Source organism: Puma concolor, chromosome E3, assembly GCF_028749965.1.
Source record: "Puma concolor isolate L17-30 chromosome E3, mPumCon1.1.hap2, whole genome shotgun sequence".
Classification (NCBI taxonomy): Eukaryota; Metazoa; Chordata; class Mammalia; order Carnivora; family Felidae; genus Puma; species Puma concolor.
The window spans coordinates 7,038,129-7,062,324 of NC_141682.1; the positions used below are offsets into that span (position 1 = coordinate 7,038,129).

The 24,196-nt window shown below is 42.7% G+C and overlaps 2 protein-coding genes and 1 long non-coding RNA gene across 15 annotated transcripts in view; 2 read left to right on the forward strand and 1 right to left on the reverse strand.

Moving 5' to 3' along the window:
- The first annotated feature begins 270 nt into the window (after positions 1-270).
- ZNF655 (zinc finger protein 655) lies at positions 271-16,867 on the forward strand. 7 transcript variants are annotated; one of them, XM_086691965.1, is made up of 6 exons: positions 271-401; positions 1,370-1,532; positions 2,693-2,778; positions 3,178-3,304; positions 10,417-10,521; positions 11,063-16,867. In XM_086691965.1, the coding sequence occupies exons 2-6, from the start codon at positions 1,397-1,399 to the stop codon at positions 12,454-12,456; spliced, it is 1,848 nt and encodes a 615-aa protein (XP_086548091.1). In that variant the 5' UTR covers positions 271-401; positions 1,370-1,396; the 3' UTR covers positions 12,457-16,867. The 7 variants fall into 7 exon arrangements, with proteins under 7 accessions (XP_086548091.1, XP_086548097.1, XP_086548094.1 ...); XM_086691966.1 differs by having other exon boundaries at positions 284-401; positions 1,367-1,532; XM_086691967.1 differs by lacking the exon at positions 271-401 and adding an exon at positions 408-611.
- A 1,176-nt stretch (positions 16,868-18,043) lies between these two features.
- Positions 18,044-24,196, forward strand: part of TMEM225B (transmembrane protein 225B) — a 29,025-nt gene continuing 22,872 nt past the window's right edge. For all 7 annotated transcript variants that reach the window (XM_086691997.1, XM_086691999.1, XM_086692000.1 and 4 more), the window contains exon 1: positions 18,044-18,205. The gene's annotated coding sequence lies outside the window, so the exon portion shown is untranslated. The remainder of the gene's footprint in view (positions 18,206-24,196) is intronic.
- On the reverse strand, positions 20,003-21,224 carry LOC147572919 (uncharacterized). Its single transcript, XR_015245433.1, has 2 exons — positions 20,973-21,224; positions 20,003-20,157 (listed from the first exon to the last, which is right to left on the reverse strand). It is a non-coding gene; the product is annotated as an uncharacterized LOC147572919 (long non-coding RNA).

Below are 24,196 nucleotides of genomic sequence, written 5' to 3' on the forward strand. Positions count from 1 at the left end.
ACACGCACGACGTGAGCGGGCCACTACCCCGCGAGGACGCTTTCCCAAACCCGGGGCTGTCCTGGTCATTACTGGTACAATGGCTACAGAGGTTGCCGGCGGGGTCAGCACGGACGAAGGTCAGGGCCAGAGAAGTAAAACGAAGAGCCCAGCACTCGCACGTCCCTGGTACTTACGCCACATCCGGGGCTCTCATCCGGGGCCCTCATCCGGGGCCCTCACCCAGGGGGCCCTCATCCGGGGCCCACCTTCCGCCCACGGCCACGGGACTCCGCCTCCGGAAGTGCCACTGAGAAGCGCCGGCCTCCAAGCGGTCTAGAGCGACCCCGGAAAGCCCAGGGCTGCCCCTAGAGCGAGGGTGTCCGCGACGGGACGGCCGCTCGGCCTGCCCCTCCTTTCGGGTGAGTTCCCGGTAGCAGTCCTGGGGTCGCGGCTAGGTTAGGCTCCCGGGGAGGAGGAGGAAGCGCCCGGGAACTCGGTCGACGGCGGTTCCCGTCCCCAGAGCGCTCCAGGGCGGGCGGGCGAGGGCCTGTTTTCCTTCAGTCAGGGTTCGCCCTGACGCCCAGCGAACCGATGGCCCCGCCGCCAGGACCCGGTGACTCTGCCCTGGTGTGAGCTGGGTTTCTGTGGCCCGCCCTCGCCCTTTTGGGATCGCGTCTTCTCCTGACAGGGAAGCGAGAGGAGGGCAGCGCCGGGCGAGGCCTTCTGAGGACTGGGCGCGAGGGCCCTTTCTGAGGGTTGTGGAAGCGGGACGGAAGCTTGTCGCGTCCTTGGCTTTGAAGGACGCCGGCCAAACCTGTTTGAAAACCGCAGCTCTTCCCAGGGTTACTGTCGGGCCAGCCGGAAGCGGCCTGCCCACCTAGGCGAAGGGTCTGACCCCCCTGAGTGGAATTTTGTTATTAGTCAAGCCCGTTTAGTAGTTCAAAGTGCGCTGACCGAGCGTTTACCAAATAATTTCTCAGGGGTCTGCTGAAAAAATAATAAATAATCATAACTGGCATACTTTTCTGGCTACAAACTTGAGCCTTGAAAGAAGTTTGCGTATTTCAAATATTTTAAACTTTCCACAGAACTCTATTAAGTTGTACTTTCTTGTTTGTTTGTTTGTTTTTTCTTGAAATATCACAAATTCTGAATTGGTGGAGAGTTTAAATAAACCATACTTGGACCATATGGTTTGGTTCATAGCTATTTGAAACGGAAATTTTTCCATTTTTTCTTTCTGTTGTTTTGTTTAGGTGGGTAAATCATTTGTAGCTGTTTTTGTGGAGTATCTACAGCGTGTCAGATATTTTGCTCAGTCCGGAGGATGTAAAATAATGGGCCGTCTTAACTTGTTACAATAATTTTTCCCAATCTCACCCAGCAGTGATGATCGTTGTCCTCCAGAACAGGGATGGAGGAAATACCGGCCCAGGAAGCAGCAGGATCAGCAGTTGTCCAGTTTCAGTCTTTGGGGAGCCAGTCTGAGGGTCTGTCCCCAGAGCCGCAGTTCGCGCAGGACACCGACATGGAGCAGGAACTCAACGGGGGTAAGGCAGAGAGAGCCCTTCAGTCCAATTGAATGGGAGTTGCAGTGGGGCTCCCGGGCCTGGAACTTAGGAGGCCAAGAACTTCGATAAGAAGATGGCCCCCAGGGTGTCTGGAAGGGAAGGACAGACGTGACTCAGTTCAGTCCTGGTCTTGGGCTCTTATATTAAGGACAGCCTTTCTTTCTTTAACAGGCAGAGTGGTGGCATTCACTCTGCTTTAGCTATTTTTCACTCGTACAACCTTTACTTTATCCCAGATTCATTTCTAGGATAACGCTGCTTTTACTGCCTCTCACAATCCTCGCCTCCTCGCTTTTACTTCCTCTTAGGTTTAGGGCCCATCTCTCCCCCTGTTCCTTTCACTTAGTTTCTTCCTTCCTTGATGACTTTGCGAGCTTTGCCACCTGCCATTCTGTTGCAGCTGCAGTGTTTGTGACTAATCTGATTTTGGCCAAAAAAACCAACCATTTAATTCCTTGGTTGAGCACAATGCGTGTACACACATCACATATTGACTCTACAGTAACATCTTTATGTAAAATCGTATAGATAGGTTGATATGTCTGGTACCTTTTTTTGTTTTGTAAGAACCTTCTCTGAGATTACATGTGGCCAACTGCAGTGCCTGAAATAACTTACGTGTCAGCAACTCACACTGCGAGTGCCACGGTGTGTAGAGTGTTGTGGAAAGGATGGTGAGGAAACAGGTGACCATTCTTTATTCTTGGGAGCCTTACATGCTGGTCGTAGAGACAGTGCCAGTTCACATAAAGGCTTAACGAAATTTACAGAACAGGGTCTGGGAGAGCGTCAGAAGCTGACTAAATAACCACTGTCCTGGACGAGTCACTGCAAGTCTTTATGCTTTGCTTTGCCCATCTGCAAAACAGGTATAGTGCTTACCCTTCTGTTAGAGGAATGTCCTGAGAATAAAGTGAGATATCAGATTTCTTAAGAAAATCCTGTATCAGGTCTAAATGTGGGTAAGGAGGGCATTCCAGTGCTGAGAAGGAGCAGAGTAGACGCACTCAAGTACCTGATAAATGTTGATTGGTGTTACTAGAATGTTGATGTACAGAAGGGTCCCACTGACTCCCTCTTCTGTCAGGGAGCCCTGGGGAAGGGCTGCTCTCACTCTTGGCTCCTTTCTCCTCCCTCAGCTCCACCTGTTCCCCAGGTGCCTGCTCTTCCCCATGAGGGAAGCCCAGGAGACCAGGCAGCCACGCTCCTGCCAGCCAGGTACCAGGTGAGCTGAGGAACCCTCTGCTTTTCCTCAGGGACTGTTGCTACTGATCGAGTGTGGCCCTTCCCTCAACCCATCCGTAAACCCTGCCTGAATTTTTTTTTCAATAGCAGACCCCAATTTGGAAATTGATCCTCTTCAGAAACCTGGACTTCACACAAACCACCTTCCCATCTCCCCACCACCACCAGTAAACACTGTTCCTTCTCTATCCCTGGTGCTGTGATGGGCGTTTATTAGATATTAAAGGTTATGGAACTTATTCCCTAGATTCTAGTCTCTTCTCCCTCCTCCCCAGCTTTGCTACACAGTGGACACCCTCTTTGTGTCATCTCCTTCATTTTCTGGCCATGATGCTCTAGTGGCCTCATTCCCCAGCGCAGCCAGGCTGTATTATTTCAGGAGTTTGTGACATTCGAGGATGTGGCTGTGCACCTTACTCGAGAGGAATGGGGATGCCTGGACCCTGTTCAGAGGAATCTCTACAGAGAAGTGATGTTAGAGAATTATGGGAACGTGGTCTCAGTGGGTAAGGACTTTCTTATTATTCAGTTTACCTTTTAGGATTTCTTTCCTTCCTTGGTTTCTGAGGAGGTGTGAGGTCTCTGAGAACGTAGAGTGTGGCTCAGATTCCAGGTCTTAGAACCTCTGAATCCTCCATCTTCAAGGTCATCTCTGGGAGTGGGTTTTCTTTGGGGGTTTCAAGATGAGACGTTTTATTCCTTATTTGTAATTAATGATTGCTGCTTTTGTGGGACATCTGTTCCCTGTTAGAAAAGGGAAACTTGCTTGTGCTTGGCTTAAGTTCTTGACTTCCCTATCTTTTCTTTTTTTATGAGAGGGACCCTAGAGCCTCCCAATCCACAACCACTTTCTTTCTTGGTAATTCATTGTCTCTGTATCTGAAAGCTTTCCATTTTCTTTGAAAAAAGAAATGCTTTTTTTTAAGATAGGCTAAAATCCTTGTTGAATAATCCCTCACCTCTTAACATCCCTAAATTCACCTCTAAGCAGGCAGAGTTGGAGAGATTTCATTTAAAGACCTGACTCACTGTGAGTCTATTTCAGTGAGTCATCCAGATGGTAGTTCTAAGTAACCTCACCCTGGGCAGAAGTATCAGCTTTAAACTGAGTCTCTCCTGGGTCATTTGGATGGTACAGTAGGCTGCTGGGCTTCGGCAACCTGTAGGGCTATTGGCAGCCCACTTGATTTGAACATCCCCCCTTTCCTCCTTTTTTGCCTGTCTCTGCTGCTTTTTTTTTTTTTTAATGTATGAATATATTTAATCACACTCTTCTTTTCTCTCTCTCTCTCTCTCCCTCTCTCCCCTCCCCCCCCCCCCCTTTTTTGGCTTTGCCTATGCTGGTGCCATCCAGGGTGTTCCTTTGTCTCCTTGATTACACTCAGGATTAAAGAAGTCTTGTTATCTGTGGGGAGGCAGTCTGCCCACTGGAAGGTTTTTAGTGTGTTTCCCATTCCTGGCTCTTTGATCTTTGTAGGCATACTTCTCCGCCTTCCTACCACCCGGATTCATAGTGTGAATTCCTGCCCGGCCCTGAGTCATACCCAGGCAAGTGCTTTCTCTGGAGAAACACTTGCAGTTCTTTCAGCAGGAATCTCCAAGAGATGGCCCAGGTATCGGCTTCCCATCGATATTGCTCGGCCCCGCTCGGAAACTCCTTTTCCACGATTGTAAGATATTAACACTTGATTGATGCTCTCAGGATGCCATCACTATGTAAAATTGCAGCTCCTCAGATGACCTTTGTTAAATTTCTGAAGGGCCGAGGAGGCCCTCCGTTGCAGCCAGATGCATTTTGAACCTGAGTTATGAGTTCATTCATAAGCCACGGTTGGTGGTCATCTATTTGTGTTCTGTGAAACCACAAAGTTCAACTCCAGCTCTTCAGTTATGATCTTTTCATGTTATTTTAGAATGTGGGACATATGCTGTGCACTGTTCTTTTCTGAGTGAACGTGACCCTGCCATTTCTGTTGCCTAATTTTCCTGCAACCCCTGGCCTTTCCTCATATTTAACACTCTAGTCTTCTCCTTTACGTCCCTGTGGCCCCTTCCAAGGCCCTGCCTTTGTCTCCTTTACTCTTTGTGGTGCTATACAGATTGACGCATTTATATGACTTTTCCGGATCAAGTTTTCCTTAGCTCTGTCCTTCACGGATGGGAGATGGGAGGGCAAAAGAATTGAATTTCCTTATTTCAGGGTATTAAACTGAATGTATATTTAACAATTTTGTAAACTGTAAAGTGATATGTAATTGTAAACTACTGTTAATTTTATCTAATAATTACATAATTTCCAACAGTTAACCTGTCTACTTTTTGGAGTAAAAAAAAAAAAAAACTTCTTAGCACTTTAATCAGCCTAATAGCACAACATGCTGTTGGACTGAATTTTTTTCTCTGTCATCTCTGCACATATACAGGACGTGCATGCACACTCACACCTGATGGGTTCAAATGCACACAAGAAGCCCTCCTATTCAACTTGCTTTGGTGACCAAGTCAGCAGCATCTTTTTAGTAATTTTTAAAAAATTTTTTAAATCTTTTTTTTGAGAGAGAGACAGTACAAGCAGGGGAGGAACAGAGAGACAGGGAGGCACAGAATCTGAAGCAGGCTCCAGGCTCCGAGCTGTCAGCACAGAGCCTGACGCGAGGTTTGAACCCACGAACCATGAGATCATGACCTGAGCTGAAGTCGGCCACTTAACTGATTGAGCCACCCAGGTGCCCCAGTAATTATTTTTTACAAAAATTAGGAGATGCTTTTCATTTTTGTGGGCTCGGCAAACTTCACCTGAAGTTTAAGATTTTACACTTAATTAGCTTAATGTTTGGTGTTGTAGAATAAGGACATTATAATTCAGTCCCTGACTTAGCAACCCCACTATCAAGTTCTTTTTCCCATGGCAGTAGCTCCGAGTTGTATTTGCAGCAGACATCAAAACTTTGTTCCTTTTGGATAAGTGCTTCTACTATAAAGTAGTAAATATACAAAGTATGAACAGCTGAGCTATAAAAAAGTAAAAAATCAGACTTTTCATTACCAAATCTAAAAAGAAGCATATTCTATTGACAACGAGTGGATTACTGGCTTGAGGGTCACCAAAGGGGAGTCATTTGTGACTTAGTTCAGGAGACCAGGAAAGTGGTCTGGATTCCATTTCACACAGAGGCAGTGTGGGCAGGTGCCTTTTTAGATAACATCATTGGAAACATGCTTATCAAAATTCTGGTTGTTGATAAGTTGATAAATCAGGAAGTGTTTGACACATACCTTTTACTTTTTGAAGTTGATGTCATGAGGACAAAAATGATTTTCTATAGAATGTCTTTTACTGCCAGTCTACTATTTATTGAGGAGTCAACGTGTTACGAGGTACTGTACATATCTCATTTAATTCACCATAACCCTGTAAAGTAGTTATTATTCTATTTTATACGTGAGGAAACTGAGGCTCAGAAAAGTCAAGTGATCCACTCAAGGTCACAGCTAGGCTTAGGACTCAGATCTGACTCTGACACTTAGGCTCTTTTTCACTATTTTACCCCTTAGAACAGTTAGTCCAACCTTATATAGAGTGCTTGTGTGTGTGTGTGTGTGTGTGTGTGTGTGTGTGTGTGTGTGTGTGTGTGTATGTTTAATGTTTATTTATATTGAGAGGTAGAGAGAGAGAGAGCCTGAGCTGGGGAGGGGCAAAGAGAGGGAGAGAGAGAATCCCAAGCAGGTTCTGCACTGATAGTGCAGAGCCCGATGCAGGGCTCGAACTCACAAACTGTGAGATCTTGACCTGAGCCGAAATCAAGAGTTGGAGTGTAACTGCCTGAGCCACCCAGGCGCCCCTATAGTGTTTTTTATATTCTTATGGCTCTAATACCCTGATGACAATTAGAAGTAGCCATGAAAAATTGTACAGAAGTGCATAAGGCTGTACAGTTTGGGAACAGAAAGAGCATGCATTCAAAAGAAAACTGTGTTAGGGGTACATTCCACTAAAATAGGTATCTATGCAAGAACAATACTGCTAAGGAGAGATTTTATTTGTGTATTTATTAAGGACCAAGAAGAAAGGCATAAAGCTTCCATGTGGCAAAAATCTTAGCATAACTGGTTCAGGCAACAAACCAAATAATGAGGTAAATTTTAAATGTTATTTATTTATCCAAGGTTCTGTTTAAATTCAAGTTAGTTAACATATAGTGTAGTACTGGATTCAGTTAAATGTTATTTTTAAAGACCAAATTAAGTTAAAAATAAATCTAATTGGAGAACTGTAAAGGTTTAAATAGAATTAATCAAAAGACTTTAATAAAATAATTTTAGATAGGAAAAATTTAAAGTAAATGCATATTTTTGAAAGCATAGAGTTTTGACTTTAAAATTTAGGATAAAGGCATTCAGATCAATGACAAGAAAACCTGCCTTCATGCTTCCTGTGACCTTTAAAATGGTAGATTTGGAAAGAATGTAAATTGTGAAATCAGACTTGGGTTTATCTTCCCAACTGTGATATATTGAACAAATTATTTAAACTGATAATGTTTATCTTCATCTATAAAACATGAAAAATAACGTATGCCTTTCTGGGTTTGTGCCAGGGATTAAATTAGATTAAATTACGTGTGTAAGTACCTGGCTAATAGTTACTTAAATGCTTTTTTGGAAAGGACTGCAAGTGATATGAGATATAGACCAGATTTTTATATATTTTTTTATTTAACGTTTATTTATTATTGAGAGACAGAGAGAGACAGAGCATGAGCAGGGGAGGGGCAGAGAGAGGAGGAGATGCAGAATCCAAAGCAGGCTCCAGGCTCTGAGCAGTCGGGACAGAGCCCGACGCGGGCTCGAACTCATAAACCGTGAGATCATGATCTGAGCCGAAGTCAGATGCTTAACCGACTGAGCCATCCAGGTGCCCCATAGACCAGATTTTTAAATACAAACAAATTTCAGGAGTGTGTTTGAATTAGTTCTTGATAGGGGAATTTCCTCAAATTGAATATTGCTCATACTGTTGCCAAGGAGTTAGGATTTTTATTATAAGGAGAGTTTTATTTCTTTGACATTAAGTGATCTTTTTAGTTTCCTTTTAATTGGAACATCCACGACTCCAAATCTGTTGGATCTTGGCTCTCCATGTATTATTCTCATAACTTTCTCTGTTATTTTTATTGTTTTCACCCTTTACTCCATCGTCAACGTGTTGGTCCTCTGTTCTCTTTCTGTACGAATTTTGGAGGAAGGGTTTCATTCATAGTCATTGTTTTTTACTAGTAGATTATGTAAAAGCCAGGCTCTGAAATAAGACTGGCTTTGAGCCCTAGCTTCACCTGTCATTGTGACCTTGGGCAAGTTACTTAACCTCTCAGTCTTCATTTTTTTAGTTGGGAAATGGGTATGACAATAGTTTCTACTTTGTAAAGGTAGGATGAGTATTAAGTTAGTGAAAATTTGTAAAGTTCTTTGTGTGGTACTTTGCACCTACGAAATGAGCAGTAAACCTTAGCTTAATATTTTAATGATACTGATGATACAGGTGACTTTAAGTCTATTTCAAACCCTGTTCTCTCATCTAAACTGTGGTCTTGTATTTCTAATTGCCCAGCAGGCATTTTCTTTTATACCTGACTGCATTACATTGGACACAGTCTAAAATCAAATCCTTCTGGGGTCCCTGGGTGGCTCAGTCAGTTAAGTATCTGACTTTGGCTGAGGTTGTGATCTCACGGTTTGTGAGTTCAAGCCCTTCATCGGGCTGTCTGCTGTCAGTGCAGAACCCTCTTCAGATCTTCTGCCCACTTCCCCACCCCTCCCCCATTCATGCTCATGCTCTCTCTCAAAAATAAATAAACATTAAAAAAAAATTTAAAAATCAGGGGTGCCTGGGTGGCTCAGTTGGTTAAGCATCTGACTTTGGCTCAGGTCATGATCTCAGGTTCGTGCGTTCGAGCCCTGTGTTGGGCTCTGTGCTGACAGCTCAGAGCCTGGACTGTGGTTTGGATTCTGTGTCTCCCTCTCTCTCTGCCCCTCCCCTGCTCACACTCTGTCTCTCTCTCTCAAAAATAAACATTAAACACATTTTTTTTTTTAAATAAATAAAATCAAACCCTTTTTTCCACATTGTTGTGTGTAGGTGACGTAGGTGTATAGAGTAAATAACCAAAATTTGCTTCAGTTATCAAATACTTAGAAACACCTTAGTTAATACTGAGTTAAAGTTGCAAATTATGTTTTCAGAATTCTGAGCAAAATATTTGCTGCTTCATGCCACACTTTTTAATTTGAAAAATTATTTCATTTGGTATGGAGGACCTTAACTAAATAAGCATCCAAAAGGGGAATAGACTATTAATGCTCAGCAGGAATTCAGAAACATAGTAAAGCCTTTCTTGTCTCTGTTCTCATCTGCCTGCTCATAGGCTCTCACATGGAATCTCAAGAGGACAGCTGTTGGTTTGTAATATTTTCCAGGCCCAGTGCCCTTTTAGAAACACTGATTACCTGTTACATGTTAACACTAGGACACAAAATTGGCATTCAATAAGTAGCTTTTAAGTAAATGAGTCAAAAGAAATGCAAGATAGAAGATATATTGTCACTGCTAATGAGAGTTTATAAATAAAGTAGGGATGATAATTCCTGAAACCAATTAAATAAAAGTCCATAAACTACATTTTATAGTGACATGTCAGGATAAGAGAACAATAACAAATTGTGTAGATATTCAGTAAGTGGAGAGGAAGGCTTTTGGATTTGAGGGGCTTGAGCTAGACCACCTCGTATGTGTGCCACAAGAAGCTTTCTGGGCTGAACATGTATAAAAACTGCCCCTTTAGTACTATAATAGTTCTGCCCCTCAGGATCAGACTGCTTCTTGCTTTTACTTTGAAAGAGATTAGATCCTAGCAATTCATTATATAAGCCAGAAAAAGACCGTTTTTATGTGGAAGTGCACTTTTATTGCACTTTCTTCTTTATACCGCATTATAGTTTGTATCTGTCTCTAGGTACTTTGCTTATAGGAGACACCCCATAGATGTTTGTCGAATAAACAAGAGTGTAAGCTCCTAACGGATAAGAATGTGTTATTTTTTTGTTTCCTCATGTGCCCTGAAGCAAATTGAGATTGGTTCTTAGAGCATTTATTCAGTCTTCACTGATTCTGTTGCTGCAGTTTAGCACACCACATAATAGGTGCTTGAGTATTCACTTTCTTCCAGTCCAGCAGAGTTATATTTTGATGACTTCCCTTTTGACCAGGTCTCATATTTGTAGACCAGGTCTAATACAAAGTTTGATCTATAGGCAACAGCTAAAGAGTGAAAATGATCACTTCTGTGAAAACACATAAACACCCTTGCACAGATTCCCTTGTCTGAGTACTATTTAAATGAAAACCTCTCCCAAAGTCATCAACTTGCCCTGTAATACACCCGTTTCTGGAGCACCAATAGGAGATCCTTGTAGAGGATCTTTGCCCTTCTCACTCTCCAGGCCTTCCCTACTGTCTTCTGAGAATTTACTTTCTCTCCATTAGCCATTAGTTAAGAGAAAAAGTGGCTGGTGTAGTATCTGGGGATAAATTGCCACATCCCATTTCCTTCTCTATGAGCAGGATTTCCATTTCCCAAGCCTGATGGGATCTCCCAGCTGGAACAAGATCTACAGGTCTTTGATCTGGAAACTAAGAATAGAGAAGTCTTAAGAGATGACTGCTCAGGTGAGTAAGGTAGAATCAATCAGATGGAATTAGTAGGGAAATAAGAGTCCAGTTGTGGAGCCAAGTTGTAGCCGCTTGGCAATCAGAATGAAGAGCTCGGCCTGTATACCAGATGGAGAGAGCTCCTTCCTTTTCCCTTCAGTTTTGATGACTTCTTTGCATTTATTTTATCCCTTGTCATCCACAAGTTGTACTGGGTCCCTACTCAAGTTGCTTATCTATAATTCTTTTTGAACTATTTCCCTGCTATCTCCTTTGAAACACCTTAATTGACTACCTTCTTGCTCTGCTGAAAACCCTGTTTGCACCATACCCTGAACCATTTGGATACTACATCACTGCTCTTAGTCATGCCCTTATATCTGCTGTTGAGATTCTGTACCAGTACTTCTGAGTAAATAAAGTTCTCTCATTTTAGTAGATTTTAGATTAGTTTTCTCACCTCTGAGGGTTTTTTTTTGTTGTTGTTGTTGTTTGTTTGTTTTCCCCTAAGCATAGGGTACAGATTACATTTGCATTTTCTATTTATATATTGAATCAGATGGAGAGACCAGAGAAGAGAACAAGCTGTTGATTCCTAAGCAGGAAATTTTGGAAGAAGTACATTCATACAAAGTGAGAGTAGGAAGACTCAAAAAGGATATTGCCCAAGTTCCTGGGACTAGAGAAATGTCTAAACCTGAGGACAGATTAGAAAGGCTTCAGGAAATCCTAAGGAAATTTCTCTTCCTGGAGAGAGAGTTTAGGCAAATAACAATCAGCAAGAAAACCTTCACCAGTGAGAACAATGAATGTAATGAACCTGAAAAAAGCTTCAGTCTGGACTCTACCCTTGATACAGATCAGAGAGTTCTTAGAATACAGAATATTGATGACATTGATAAGTATGATATGGGCGTAAACCAGAATTCAGCTGCTGGTAAACATGAACAAATAAATCTAATACAGGATGTTCAGAGTAGTGAATATAAGGAAAGCTTAATGGATCTCTCCCACCTTAGTAAATGTGAGAGCATTTCTGCCACTGAGAAATCCTATAAATGTGATACATGTGAGAAAGTCTTCCATCAGAGCTCTGCCCTTTCTAGACATCAGAGAATTCATACCAGAGAGAAACCCTACAAATGTAAAGAATGTGAAAAATCTTTCAGTCAGAGTTCAAGTCTTAGTCGACATAAAAGAATACACACTAGAGAAAAGCCCTATAAATGTGAACCATCTGATAAATCCTGTGAAGCATCTGATAAATCCTGTAGTCAGAGCTCAGACATAACTCCACATAAGAGGATTCACACTAGAGCAAAATCTTATAAGTGTAGTAATTGTGAAAGGGTCTTCAGTCGTAGTATACATCTTACTCAACATCAGAAAATTCACAGAGAGATGCCCTGTAAGTGTACTATATGTGGCAGTGACTTCTATAATACCTCATACCTTGTTGAACATCAGAAAGTCCACTGTGAAGAGAAAGCCTATGAATACAATGATTGTGTGTTGACCTTTGTTAAACATCAAGGAAGTCATCTCAGAGAAAAGCCCTATACGTGTAATGAATGTGGAAAAGACTTCAGATTGAGTTCCCATCTTATTCAGCATCAAAGAATTCACACAGGAGAGAAACCACACAAATGTAATGAATGTGGAAAAGCTTTCAGTCAAACTTCATGCCTTATTCAGCATCACAAAATTCATGGGAAAGAGAAATCCTATGAGTGTAATGATTATGAGGAAAGTTTCAATCATAGCTCAGATCTTGTTCTTCAACAAGAAGTCCTCTCTAGAGAAAAGGCCTTTGATTGTGATGCATGGGAAAAGAACCTCAGTCAGAGAGCACACCTTGTTCAGCATCCAAGAATTCATACCAAAGAGAAACCTTATGAATGTGATGAACGTGGGAAGACCTTCAGTCAAATTCAGGCCTCCTTCAATATCTGAGAGTTCATACCAGGGAGAAATCATATATGTGGTGAAGCCTTCAGTCACAGCTCAACCTTTATTCATCAGAGAATCCACACCAGAGAGAAACTGTCTGAATGTGATGAATGTAGGAAAACTTCATCAACATCTGCAAACCCATACCAATGAGAAAACCTACCAATATATTGAATGTGGTAAATGCTTCATGCTGTTTTCATACCTTAGTCACCATTGGAGAATTCATACTGGAATAAAATTCTGCCACTGTAATGAATGTGAAATAGCCTTCAAAGAAACTACCTTGTTCAGCATCAAATTCATTCCATGCAGAAAGCCTATGAATGTAATAAACATATGCACATGGGAAAATTCAGTCATATTCTACCCCTCATTCAACATCATTCCATACCCAGGAGAAGCTATTCGAGTGTAGTAAATATGACAAATCTTTCAGTGAGAGTTCAAGTTTTTTTTTGTTTTTTTTTTTTAATCCTTAGAAAGTCCAGACTAGAATCTAATCTAATGCAAATGGAAAAATTTACCATATTTCAGGCTTTAACTCCACATCAAAATACTGGAGTGAAAATTTTATATAAAATTTTAATATATAGCCCTGATCTTTTTCATTGCAGAAGAATATAGTCTGAGAAGTGACTTGGTGAATGCAGTGCTGTTTCCTCATGGCATTCTTTTATTTAATAGGTGGTGTACGTAGATATATAAACTTTATTTATGGAACTCATTTAAGCTATTTTTAAAAATATGGCCTATAAATAATTTTATTTTTCCTCAAATTGGTTCCTGTTATAGCTTCTCTAAGATATTGTTAATACACCAATGTACAAACATACTAACTTCTGGAAAGTAGCTCGTTTAGCTTTTTCTGCTGTCCTCAGCCCAAGATTTTTTCAAAACAGACTCTTAGGTCTGCTGTTTCCTGAGCATCCTACTTCCTATTCCTTTCCAGCCACAACACTTGGATTCCTGTTGATTTCTCCATTCTCTTAGCACCTTCAAATGATGGTTTTCTAGTGTTAAGCTTTTCACCAGCAGGTATACCGTCCCTACTTGATGTTGCTGTCTTTCCTAAAGTTGAAGCATCTTCCTTTAAAAAGAGTTGGATTTCCACGTCCTGTCCATCCAAGAGTTTGAAGGATTCTATCTCCCATGTATTTGGGGCAGGCAGCTAATAAATACTTTCAAATGACACCCACATTCTTAGCTGCCTTGTGTGCATCCACGGCCCTCTAATAAGAGATAAGAACATCAGGGAGCCAACAACACGCCTGGTGGTCTAGCTGCATTCATTCAGCGCCTAATCTGCATGGTGAAGTTTAGAACTATCTTACATACTTCTGTTGAAGGACAGCAAAATGCTCAGGTCTGCTTTTGATAGAGCAAAATATAAAGAACCTATACAAAAAAGTCTGAGAACTTCATAAGGGAATGCAACTTTTCAAAAAAGATATTGCTGCTCTTAGGTAATATCTCTAGAGAGAGTATTTCAAGAGAGTGTCAGGTCTGTTCCTGGTAAAATTTTAATTACTACGCTTGCTTCTTTATCTGTTTGAATTTTTGCCCCCCAGTCTCCCTCATCAATGCAAGACAGTATTTGAAGTGTGGGAGCTTTGTGTATAATTGTTTATTCATCATCACGTTTTCTGTATTATACCAGAGTCCACAGACCATATAAAAGAACTTGGGTTTTTTGATCACAGATGTCGGGATGTCCAGAGTTCAGGGTCACTGTTAACACTTCGCCAAGAATTCATGATTCTTCAGGTGATGTCAAAGCATTTTATTATATTTTGTTGTATGTTTCCATCTTAAGCTTCATAACATTTTGTGAATTAGACAAGTGTTATTTAACATTCTTTTTGTCATTCCAGCAAGTGAGGCCTTTGTGATTCAGATGTTACAATATTCACTAGAGATCCTCAACAAATATATAAAAATCTATTGCTTATTCTATTAGCCTCTTATGGCTAACCTCTAGGATAGTTCTACGACTATATTTTGCCGCTTAGCCATCAGCAAGCATAGGATCTTATCAGGGCAAAGTAGAGAACTAAATGAATTGATTTAAATGTAAAAGCAAATGAAAATGCATGTTACTTTCCTTGTCTATGAATGTGTATCCCTTTATGTACAGAGACCAGTGGTCACTTCTGTTAATTATGAAACAGATTAATCCCTAAATAGCAGAATATGTAAAAAATCACATGTATGCAATTGGTTTAGGAATGTGCTTTTGTACTTCCACTGGAATAAAGGTGTGTTTGATACTCAGAATCTGTTTCAAAAATATCTAAAGGCCTCAGCCAGAAGCATTTGAAAATCTTGGAGTCACCTTCCTGGCTGCAACTCACTTCCTTCCAGAAACCTGCTTCACAACAAGAGTGGATCACTCTCCTTCATACTGATACAAAGCTTGCTCTTCCACAGACTTCTGGAACAAAGTCTGAATGTTTAGGGTCTTAAAGGTTTTTCGATTGGGATGTTCTTGGCACATAAATAGATTGAGGTTTCAGAGAGCTAGGCAGAATAAGTAAAACGTTTAAAAAATGAGAAACCAAAATAATCCTCAAGGAGAATTAACTTGTCTCTTTAAGCTTGCAATATTTAATCAGTCCAGTATGAGTTTGTGTTCTTATTCTTTTAATCTTGAAGACTGGGGAAGGAAGAGACAAAATCTAATAGTTAAGGTACATCTAATTTTATCTGTCTTCCATCTGTCCACCTACCTACATGTATGTGTATGTGCATTCATATTCCAACTTAACTGTCACAACAACTCTGCAAGGGAACTAGCTCTGTATTCCAGAGGAACTGAGGTATAGAGAGGTTGAAGAACCTGCTAGGGTCAGTCAGCAAATTAATGGCTCAAAGGCCTGACTCCCAAGCTTCCCATCATCATGATGTTGGTATTAGACATCCCAGAACCTGGAGAAGTTTTCTTTGGTAGCTTTTCATTCCCTGTTACATCCTCAGTGATTGACTATTATCAGTTTGCAGTTGATCCTGAATGCTCCCAGAGCTGTCTGGGATACTAGGAGACAGTACCTTTGGGGAGCTAGTCAGAGACCCTGCTCCCTGAAACAGGCTTAGATAGTTTTGACAATGACAGGCCACAGGTCAGAGCTCCCAAATTCTTACCTCCTGTCAAGGTACCTCCACGCCCATTACTAGATTTATATTTACACTTCTCAGTGCCCAGAATATGCTTTTTATCCTGCTAACTGGAATTTGCTGATTGATGGACTTGTATTCTTAGGTTTACTATCACTTCTGGTTAAATTATAGCAGTGGAGTAAAGTGGGTAATGGGAAAATCAAGTTTGATTCCTAGGTTTTTGGCTTGAGCAAAAGAGTGAATAGAGGTAGACTAGACAGATGGAGACCACTGGAAGACGAAGGAGCAAGGGGAGGATTTCAGGCAAAAGAGAGCATGTTGGAAGGGTTTCAGATGAAGGAGTATGGCATCTTTGAGGTAATTACGCTCTCTGGAGTAATGTCTCACCCTAGGAAGTGGGATGTAGGCAACTGAGGAAATTTAAGAATGAAGTTCCAAAGAGGCCCCTGAGGTATCATAACTGCAAAGCACAATGGGATTCCCACATCTGAAAATGTAATCTCAACGATTCTTTTCATTCATTCAGTAATACTATTGCCAGGTGCTAGGATATTCAGTAGTAGTAGCCTGTGGGTACAGTTAACATACAGGAATCAAACCATTAAGCAATGAAGACTAAAGCAGATTAGTTACCAAAGCAATGGCTTTGGAATTAGACTTACCTATGTACTTTGCTGTTTACTAGCTGTGTGACTTTGGAAATTTTACTTAGCCTCTCTAGTTTCCTCATCTGTACAATGGTTAACAGTAGCATGAAAATTAAATAAGATAATGTAAAAGGTACTGGTCATATATTAAGTGCCAAAAAATTACTATAAACACCAATATAAAAACCAGTGAACATATAAGTGTTTGGCATAAAATCGAAAAAAGGGAACTAAGGAGCAAGCAGTTAGCAGTGCAGGACTAGCATTGTCCAGGGGAGTACCCTGGATTTGGAGAGCTTAAATATGAATTTGAGAGACCATCAGGAATCCTAGACTGGTAGGAATTGCCTCCCCTTAGGCACTCCTTACTGGAGTCATCAAACTGTGACATCTGTCTCTTTTTGCTAACATTTGTATCCTAATGGTATCACATCTTACACTCCCTTCAAAAATTCAAGTGCATGGAGGAATGAGTGTTTAATCCCAGACTGGAAGGATGATTTCAAGCAGATGGTGCACTGTACAAGTCAAAGAAACACTGGAATTTTTCATTTTGCTGATGGATCTCATTCACTCTTCACTTTTAGAAAATGGTTAACCTCTTATATTTGTATTCCATCCATGTTTATAAATTTACAACTTGGGCATAATGACAGTGTCTGTCTTTCTTTCCTGCACTTGCTCATTTACAAATCTCCACTCCATCTAACCATTGTCCTTCCTGGGCGCAGTTTGACTCGACGCTTTGGTTTGAACGGGCCAGGGTTCTAAATGCTGCCTTTACTTGCTTACTGAGTCTGCAGTTTCTGGCACTAAAATTACAAAAAGTACGAACTTCATGGGATTGTCGTGAAGATTAATGAGATAAGGTCAGTTTAAGTACTCCATAGCTGGTAACTGCTATTTCGGAGTTTAGCAGGAAACTCCCCTTATCGTGAACAAATTTCCCTAACATTTTTACTGTTTCAACATGTCAAATATGCCCCTGGCAAACTCCGGGCACTGTAAGCTCTTTGAATCTTGACCTTATTTCTAAGGCTTTTCTTCCTCTTTTAGCCCATTGGTACAGATACGTCCTGCTTACTTATACACTCGAGGCGCAATTGGGAGGCGCTGGGAGTAGTGAAGGGGGAACACTGGCCAAGTTGAAGCCCCAAAGGGAAAGGACTGGCTGGACTGCGGGCATAGATATGAAATTCGGGCCCCGCAGGGTCCCCGACTTGTGATTTGGAAGAAGAGAGAGAGGTGAAGATGGGTGGTAAAACGGCAAGGGTCAAGGGAGGAGGCAAATGGTGTGCACACGGGACAGTGGCGATGAGAAGGAAACCAATTTAGACCCTAGGTCCACTTGGGCAATGAAAGGACATTGCCCATCCTCTCTCAATCCGTCCTTGGAGAAAGACGAACGCCAAAGGAGGCCCCAACTTCACACCGCTCCCGAGTCCGGCTCCCCAGCGGCCCTGGAGAACCCACGATCGAGAGGAGACCTCCGAGCTGCCTAGACGGGACCCGGAAGTGCGCGCCGGGGAGCCCGAGTTTCCAGTCCTGCCCCGGGGGCCGAGGTGGCCGTCGTTGCGGAACGGCTGCGCGAGTGAGTGTCGGGGCTCCGGGCCGGGGCTCCGGGTCTGCGCCGTGGCTGGGGGAAGCTCGGACTGCGGCGGGGGGCTCGGGCCGAAGGGATGCCCGTGGTGCGGGGTTGGGGCTGCAGGCCTGGCCGCGCCCCCGGGCCGGGGCCCAGCCGGCCTGGGGAGAGTGAATTGGGAGCCTCTCCCGGGAAACCTGCCGTTTTCCCTGCATCTGCCCTCTTCTCCCTCCCTTTTCTGAAGTGACTGCCCGTCCGTTGTGTCGCGCTCTGAAGACATTTTAGGGGAAGTCTTGGCCTTGGAGTAGCACCGGGGATTGGACCCAGCCCATGGAGAAGCTGCCTGAGCAGATGTCCCCGGAGTCCCTGTGCCCATCCTCCGAGCAGGAGCCTCGAAAGAGCAAGGGTGAGGAGCTGACCTAGCTGGCTTTCTTTGTCTAAACTTAGTCCTTCCGACCCGCGGCCTCAGATCAGATGGACACGATTGTCCTGTGAAAAACTACTGCTTTTTTTTTTTTTTTTTTTTTTTTTTAACCAAAGGCTCTATTACCTGTAAATAAAGCCTGTAACCAACGTTTTCTCTCTGTGTGGAGCAGATCTGCCGCAGCAGCACTATCCTAGCATAAGTCTTGGAGGATCTGTCATTCCAGCACCTGCTAACTTGCTTGGCCTTTGGAGAAGCTCACTAAATGTGTGAATAAAGAAATGAATGAACCCAGCCAAGTATGTCCCATACTGCAAATAACCAGTTAAGGAGCGGGCTCCTCCACTCATTCTACCCAAGCTCTCCTTCATCGTTAGGGAAAATACATTTACCACCCGAGGTATTAACTCCAAGAGGGTGCCTTTCCTGTGGAGTACAGTAGATAAGACAGCCACTTACTGATGGAAAATGAGGTTAAGCTATAGGTATTAACATTTTTATTTCAATCTGCTATCCCCTCATTATCTGGTGTATGTCTGGCTATTAAAAAAATGGATATGGATGATTTAATTGGAGACATAGATAATCCACATCAGGGGCTCTGAGATGGCTTATGTTTGGGGAGATTTTCTTTTACAGATTTATGTGTAAAAACTATGTTTTCGGGCTAATTTTTAATTTGGCAAGTATTTATTGAGCTTTTATTGTGAGGTGTTGAGACTAAGTTGAAAGAAAACCCAACCCCTACTCACCCACAAACTTAAGAGTTGAGTTCGGGGGCGCCTGGGTGGCTCAGTCGGTTAAGCGTCCGACTTCAGCTCAGGTCACGATCTCACGGTCCGGTCCGTGAGTTCGAGCCCCGCTTCGGTCTCTGGGCTGACAGCTCAGAGCCTGGAGCCTGTTTCAGATTCTGTGTCTCCCTCTCTCTCTGCCCCTCCCCCGTTCATGCTCTGTCTCTCTCTGTCTCAAAAATAAATAAACGTTAAAAAAAATTAAAAAAAAAAAAAGAGTTGAGTTAGAATAGTTAACTGAGAGGCTGTGGGTTAGTAAACAAGGTAGAAGTTCACAAGGGACATCCCTGGGAACTGGGTATTGGCCCAGGAAACCTTAGAAAGTCACAGGTTTGGCCTGGAAAGAATTTAAAGTTCAAGGAATCAAATTTTAGATGAGAGGGGATAGACACCACAGGCTCCCTGTTGTTAGTCTTTCTAAAAGGCCAAGTACCTGTACTCACCTTATTAAAACACTCATTTACTCCTGTTAGTTCACAGCGCCCACTGCATCCAGTCCATACTCCATAACTTGGCATTCAAGGCCCTCTGCAGGGTGGCCTCAACTCAACTTGAGAGTCTTTCCTTAGTGTTCCCCAAAATAAACCGAGCAAGACTGGTGTGTCTACACAAGGTAATGCTGAAGACACTTCGCACTATCTACTGTTGTGCCTCTGTGTCTTTTTCTTAATGCATTGCTGTCCACTACATTCTCTGCCTATCCAAACGCCACTCATCCCAGCGTCCCATGCAAGACAGCCTCCTCCATGAAGTTTCTGAAATAAACAGTTGTAAGCGACATTTACATGAAAACCTGCAGGACTTGGTGGCTGATTGAGCATTAGGGGGAAACTGGGTATAATTGCCTTTGTTCCCTTCACTGTCATACCTCTTTAAAAAAAATCTTCATGAGTTGCTATTATCTTTGGAATGCAGGGCACTGCTTCTGCTCCATCAGAACTGATTACACCCAGGTTGCCAGTGGCTTACCTATAATGAATCCATTGGACACATTTTTTTCAGCTTTAATTTTTTGACCCCTTAGTATTTTCTGTTGATGTGATCATTCTTCCTCACACCTCTTGTTCTTTGGTTTCAGAAGCATCATTTTCTTCTTGTTTTCCTCTTGCCTTCTCCGGGCCTTTCCCACTCCTGTTTCTCCACCTGTTTTTAAATGTTGATTTTCCCTAAGACTGTTCTCAGCCCTCTTTTTTCACTCCTGTGCGTGATCCTGTCCCCTTCCAGGACAAAACTTGGGAGTCATACTCTACTATTCTCCTTCCCTCCATATTCAGTCAGCCACCACATCCTGTCAGTTTTTCTTCAAAAAGTGCCTGATTCAGTTGTCTGTCACTGCCATTTCCTCATTTTAGTCCCGTCCTATTTTTCTTGGATTGTTGATACATCACTATGCTATTGGTCATGCCCCTCACTCTAGGCTCTCCTCTATACTGCTGCCAGAAGAATTTCCCTGGGAACAAATTTGATCATGTTAGTCTTTGCCTATCAAATAAAGTGCAAAGCCCTGGGTGTGGCTTATATGCCTCTTCATAGGTGGCTCTACTCTACTTTTTCACTGTATCTCCTGCTTCCTGCCCACATGGAGCATACATTTCAGTCATATTGAATTTTTTTTTCACTATTCCTTAAACTTAGTGTTCCTTTTTAAGTTGCTGAGCCTTAGCATATGCTATTACTTGTTTCTGGAATACTCTTTACCTTGTATATCCTGATCATAGTCAAGATCCCGCTCCAAGTCATTCTTTGAGGATGCCATCTCCAATCACCTAGGTAGGGGTTGTCCTTCCTAATTCTGCTTTGAGGCAGCATTATAATCCTTCTACCAGTATCCTGCACATAGTGGGTGGTCTATATGTTTTTGATTGGTTAAATCAAACAGGAAGTGTATTCATTTCCTAGGGTTGCCGTAACAAATTACCACAACTGCATGGCTTAATACAGCAGAACTATATTCTCACCATTTTGTAAGCTAGAAGTCCAAGAGGGCCTGTCTACCTCTGAAGGTTCTAGAGAGGAATCCGTCTTTGACTGATCCTAGCTTCTGGTGGTCCCCAGCAATTCTTGGGGCTCCTTGGCTTATGGCTGTATTATTCAATCTCTGTCTCTGTTGTCACATGACCTTCTTTTCTGTGTTTCCATATCTGAATCTTCCTCTTCTTTCTCTTATAAAGATATCAGTCATTGGATTTAGCCCCAACCCCCCAATCCATTATGACCTCATCTGAACTCTGCAAAGACTCTGCTTCCAAATAAGGTCACATTCTGAGATTCCAGGTAGACATGAGTGGGGGGGGCATTATTTGACACAGTACAGTATTACTCATTTATCCTGCTGTTAGAAGTGAATATACTTGAGATCACACAGCTTTGTAGTTAAACTACTTGAAGAACTGCATAGATTTCCCCCTTTCCTCTAAATTACAAGCAGATCAGCCAAGAAACTTTCTTTTAAACCTTTGTCCACAGGGACACATTTGATTTGCTTATTTCAGAGGACAACTGCTCTCTTCTCTAGCTCTGTCTCAGACTGGCCACTGTCTGTTGAGGCGTTCTAGGGAGCCCTGCTGTCTACCAGAGTTTGGATCCAAGTTTTTTATATTTTTTCTTTTTTTCTTTTTTTTAATTTTTAAAATGTTTATTATTTTTTTAATATTTATTTGAGAGAGAGAGACAGACAGAGCGTGAGTGGGGGATGGGCAGAGAGAGAGGGAGACACAGAATCCAAAGCAGACTCAGGCTCTGAGCTGTCAGCACAGAACCTGATGCGGGGCTCAAACCCATGAAGCGCGAGATCATGACCTGAGCCGAAGTCAGACGCTTAACTGACTGAGTCACCCAGGTGCCCCTAATGTTTGTTTATTTTTGAGTGACAGAGAGAGAAGGAGAGAGAATGAGCAGGGGAGAGGCAGAGAGAGAGGGAGACACAGAATCTGAAGCAGGCTCCAGGCTCTGAGCTGTCAGCACAGAGCCCATTGTAGGGCTTGAACCCACAAGCTGTGAGATCATGACCTGAGCCTAATTCAGATGTTCAACTGACTGAGCCACCCAGGCACCCCCTTCTTTTCTTTAAAAAGAATTTTGCTTTAAATTTTTTTTAGAGAGTGCAAGCAGGGGAGAGGGGCAGAGAGAGAGAGAGAGAGAGAGAGAGAGAATGGGAATCTTAAGCAGTCTCCACGTTCAGTGCAGAACTCGATTTGATGCGGGGCTTGATCTCACGACCCTGGGATCATGACCTGAGCCAAAATCAAGAGTCAGATGTCTGACTGCGCCAGCCAGGTGGCCCGATATTTTTTCTAAAAGTGGCTCTGATCTATGAAGAGATCTACCTCTCTGAATTATATTTGAGCCTCAGTCCTGGAGACTTTTTTTTTTTTTTTTTAATTTTTTTTTTTCAACGTTTATTTATTTTTTGGGACAGAGAGAGACAGAGCATGAACGGGGGAGGGGCAGAGAGAGAGGGAGACACAGAATCGGAAACAGGCTCCAGGCTCTGAGCCATCAGCCCAGAGCCCGACGCGGGGCTCGAACTCCTGGACCGCGAGATCGTGACCTGGCTGAAGTCGGACGCTTAACCGACTGCGCCACCCAGGCGCCCCTGGAGACTTTTTATAAATGGTCTTTTTGGAACCGTCAGTGATTTATAGATTCTTCTCTTGATGGAGGGAAACTTCCTTTTAATGAATTGCCGGGAAATAATCAGGAGCATTTTGAAGCACCTAATGTGCATAGGACTCTTTTCATAGTAGTGGGCTTGGAGAAAAAGAAATGGAAGACATCTTTTATTCTGAGATGCTTTGAATATAAATTCACACACACACACACACACACACACACACACACACACACACACACACAAATACTTCTGAGGAGAGGCCCAAAGACTGTGGTTAAATACCATGAAAGAGGTAGGAACTGAATGCTTTAGAGATTCAAAGGAGAGATCACTTCCAGCTAGGGTTAGAGCCGGGTTAGGTTTCAGGAAGGAGGCTGCCTTTGAGCTGGGTCTTGAAGGTCTAGGATTTTGATAGGTGACATTAGAATGGAGGCTGTTACAGGTGGAGGAGAAGGATGTGTGTAGGGATATACATGTTCAGGAAATAGTTCACATTAATTGGAGTATAGAGAAGACGTAGCCTGATATTCCCCATTTCAGGAGATTGGGAACACAATCCCTTCAGCTACTTAACCCAGAGAGAAACAGCTTCTCTCATATTCATATCCAGCAGTCAGTACTCCTGTCCACACAACCATCAACGTTGTTTTCCAGAATCCAAGTAATTCTTACTACCTTCTCCACCACAGTCTTGGTCCAGGGTGCCATCATCTTTCACCTGAACTATTGCAGCAGCCTCCTGGCTGGTTGTCCTGCCTCTACCGTTGCCTTCCTACAGTCTATCCAAAATAGCAGCCGGTGTGATCCTGTTAAAATGCCAGGTCTTGTCTTCCTGTGGTCAAAAGCCTCCTGTGGCTCCCCATCTCTCTCGGTGAAAGAACACCTCTTCCAGTAGCCTATAGGGTCCTATGTTTCTCTGATTCCCTTTTAATGTCTGTGACCTCATTTCTTACTACCCCTCCCCCTGCTCATTGCATTCCCATCACATTGCCTCCTTGAACACCCAAGGCCTTTGTACTTGTTATTTCTTCTATGTGCAATGCTCTTTCTCAGATACCCTTATCTCCTTCAAATCTTTGCTTCAGTGTCATTTTCTTAGTCCTTCTTTGACCATGGTATGTAAAATTGGAACCCTTCTGCCCACTCCCTCCCCCTGGCACTCTACTCTTCCTTGCTTTCTCTATGGTACGTGTATCTTCTTCCTCTAAGAGTATGTAATTTATAAGGTTCTTGTCCAGCTCCCTTACTAAAATGAAATATCTTAGAAGGCAGAGTTTTTGCCTATTTGCCCACTGGTGTATCTCAGCACTGGGAACTGTGCCTGGCATGTTGTTGGTGCTCAGTAAGATGGATGTGAATGAGCGAAGTGTCACAGGACTCATAAAGAGGAGAAGTATTGAAGAACTCTACAAGGATCACTTTCAGCAAATGAAGAAGGTGCTATTGAATGGAGCCTGAGAGCTGTAGGATTTGCATTCTTGACTATGTCGGGCAGGCTGTCAGATCCTCTGTCTGTCGGCCCAAAAAAAAGGCTCATCCTCTAGCATGCCTAAGCCTTCACATGTTGTT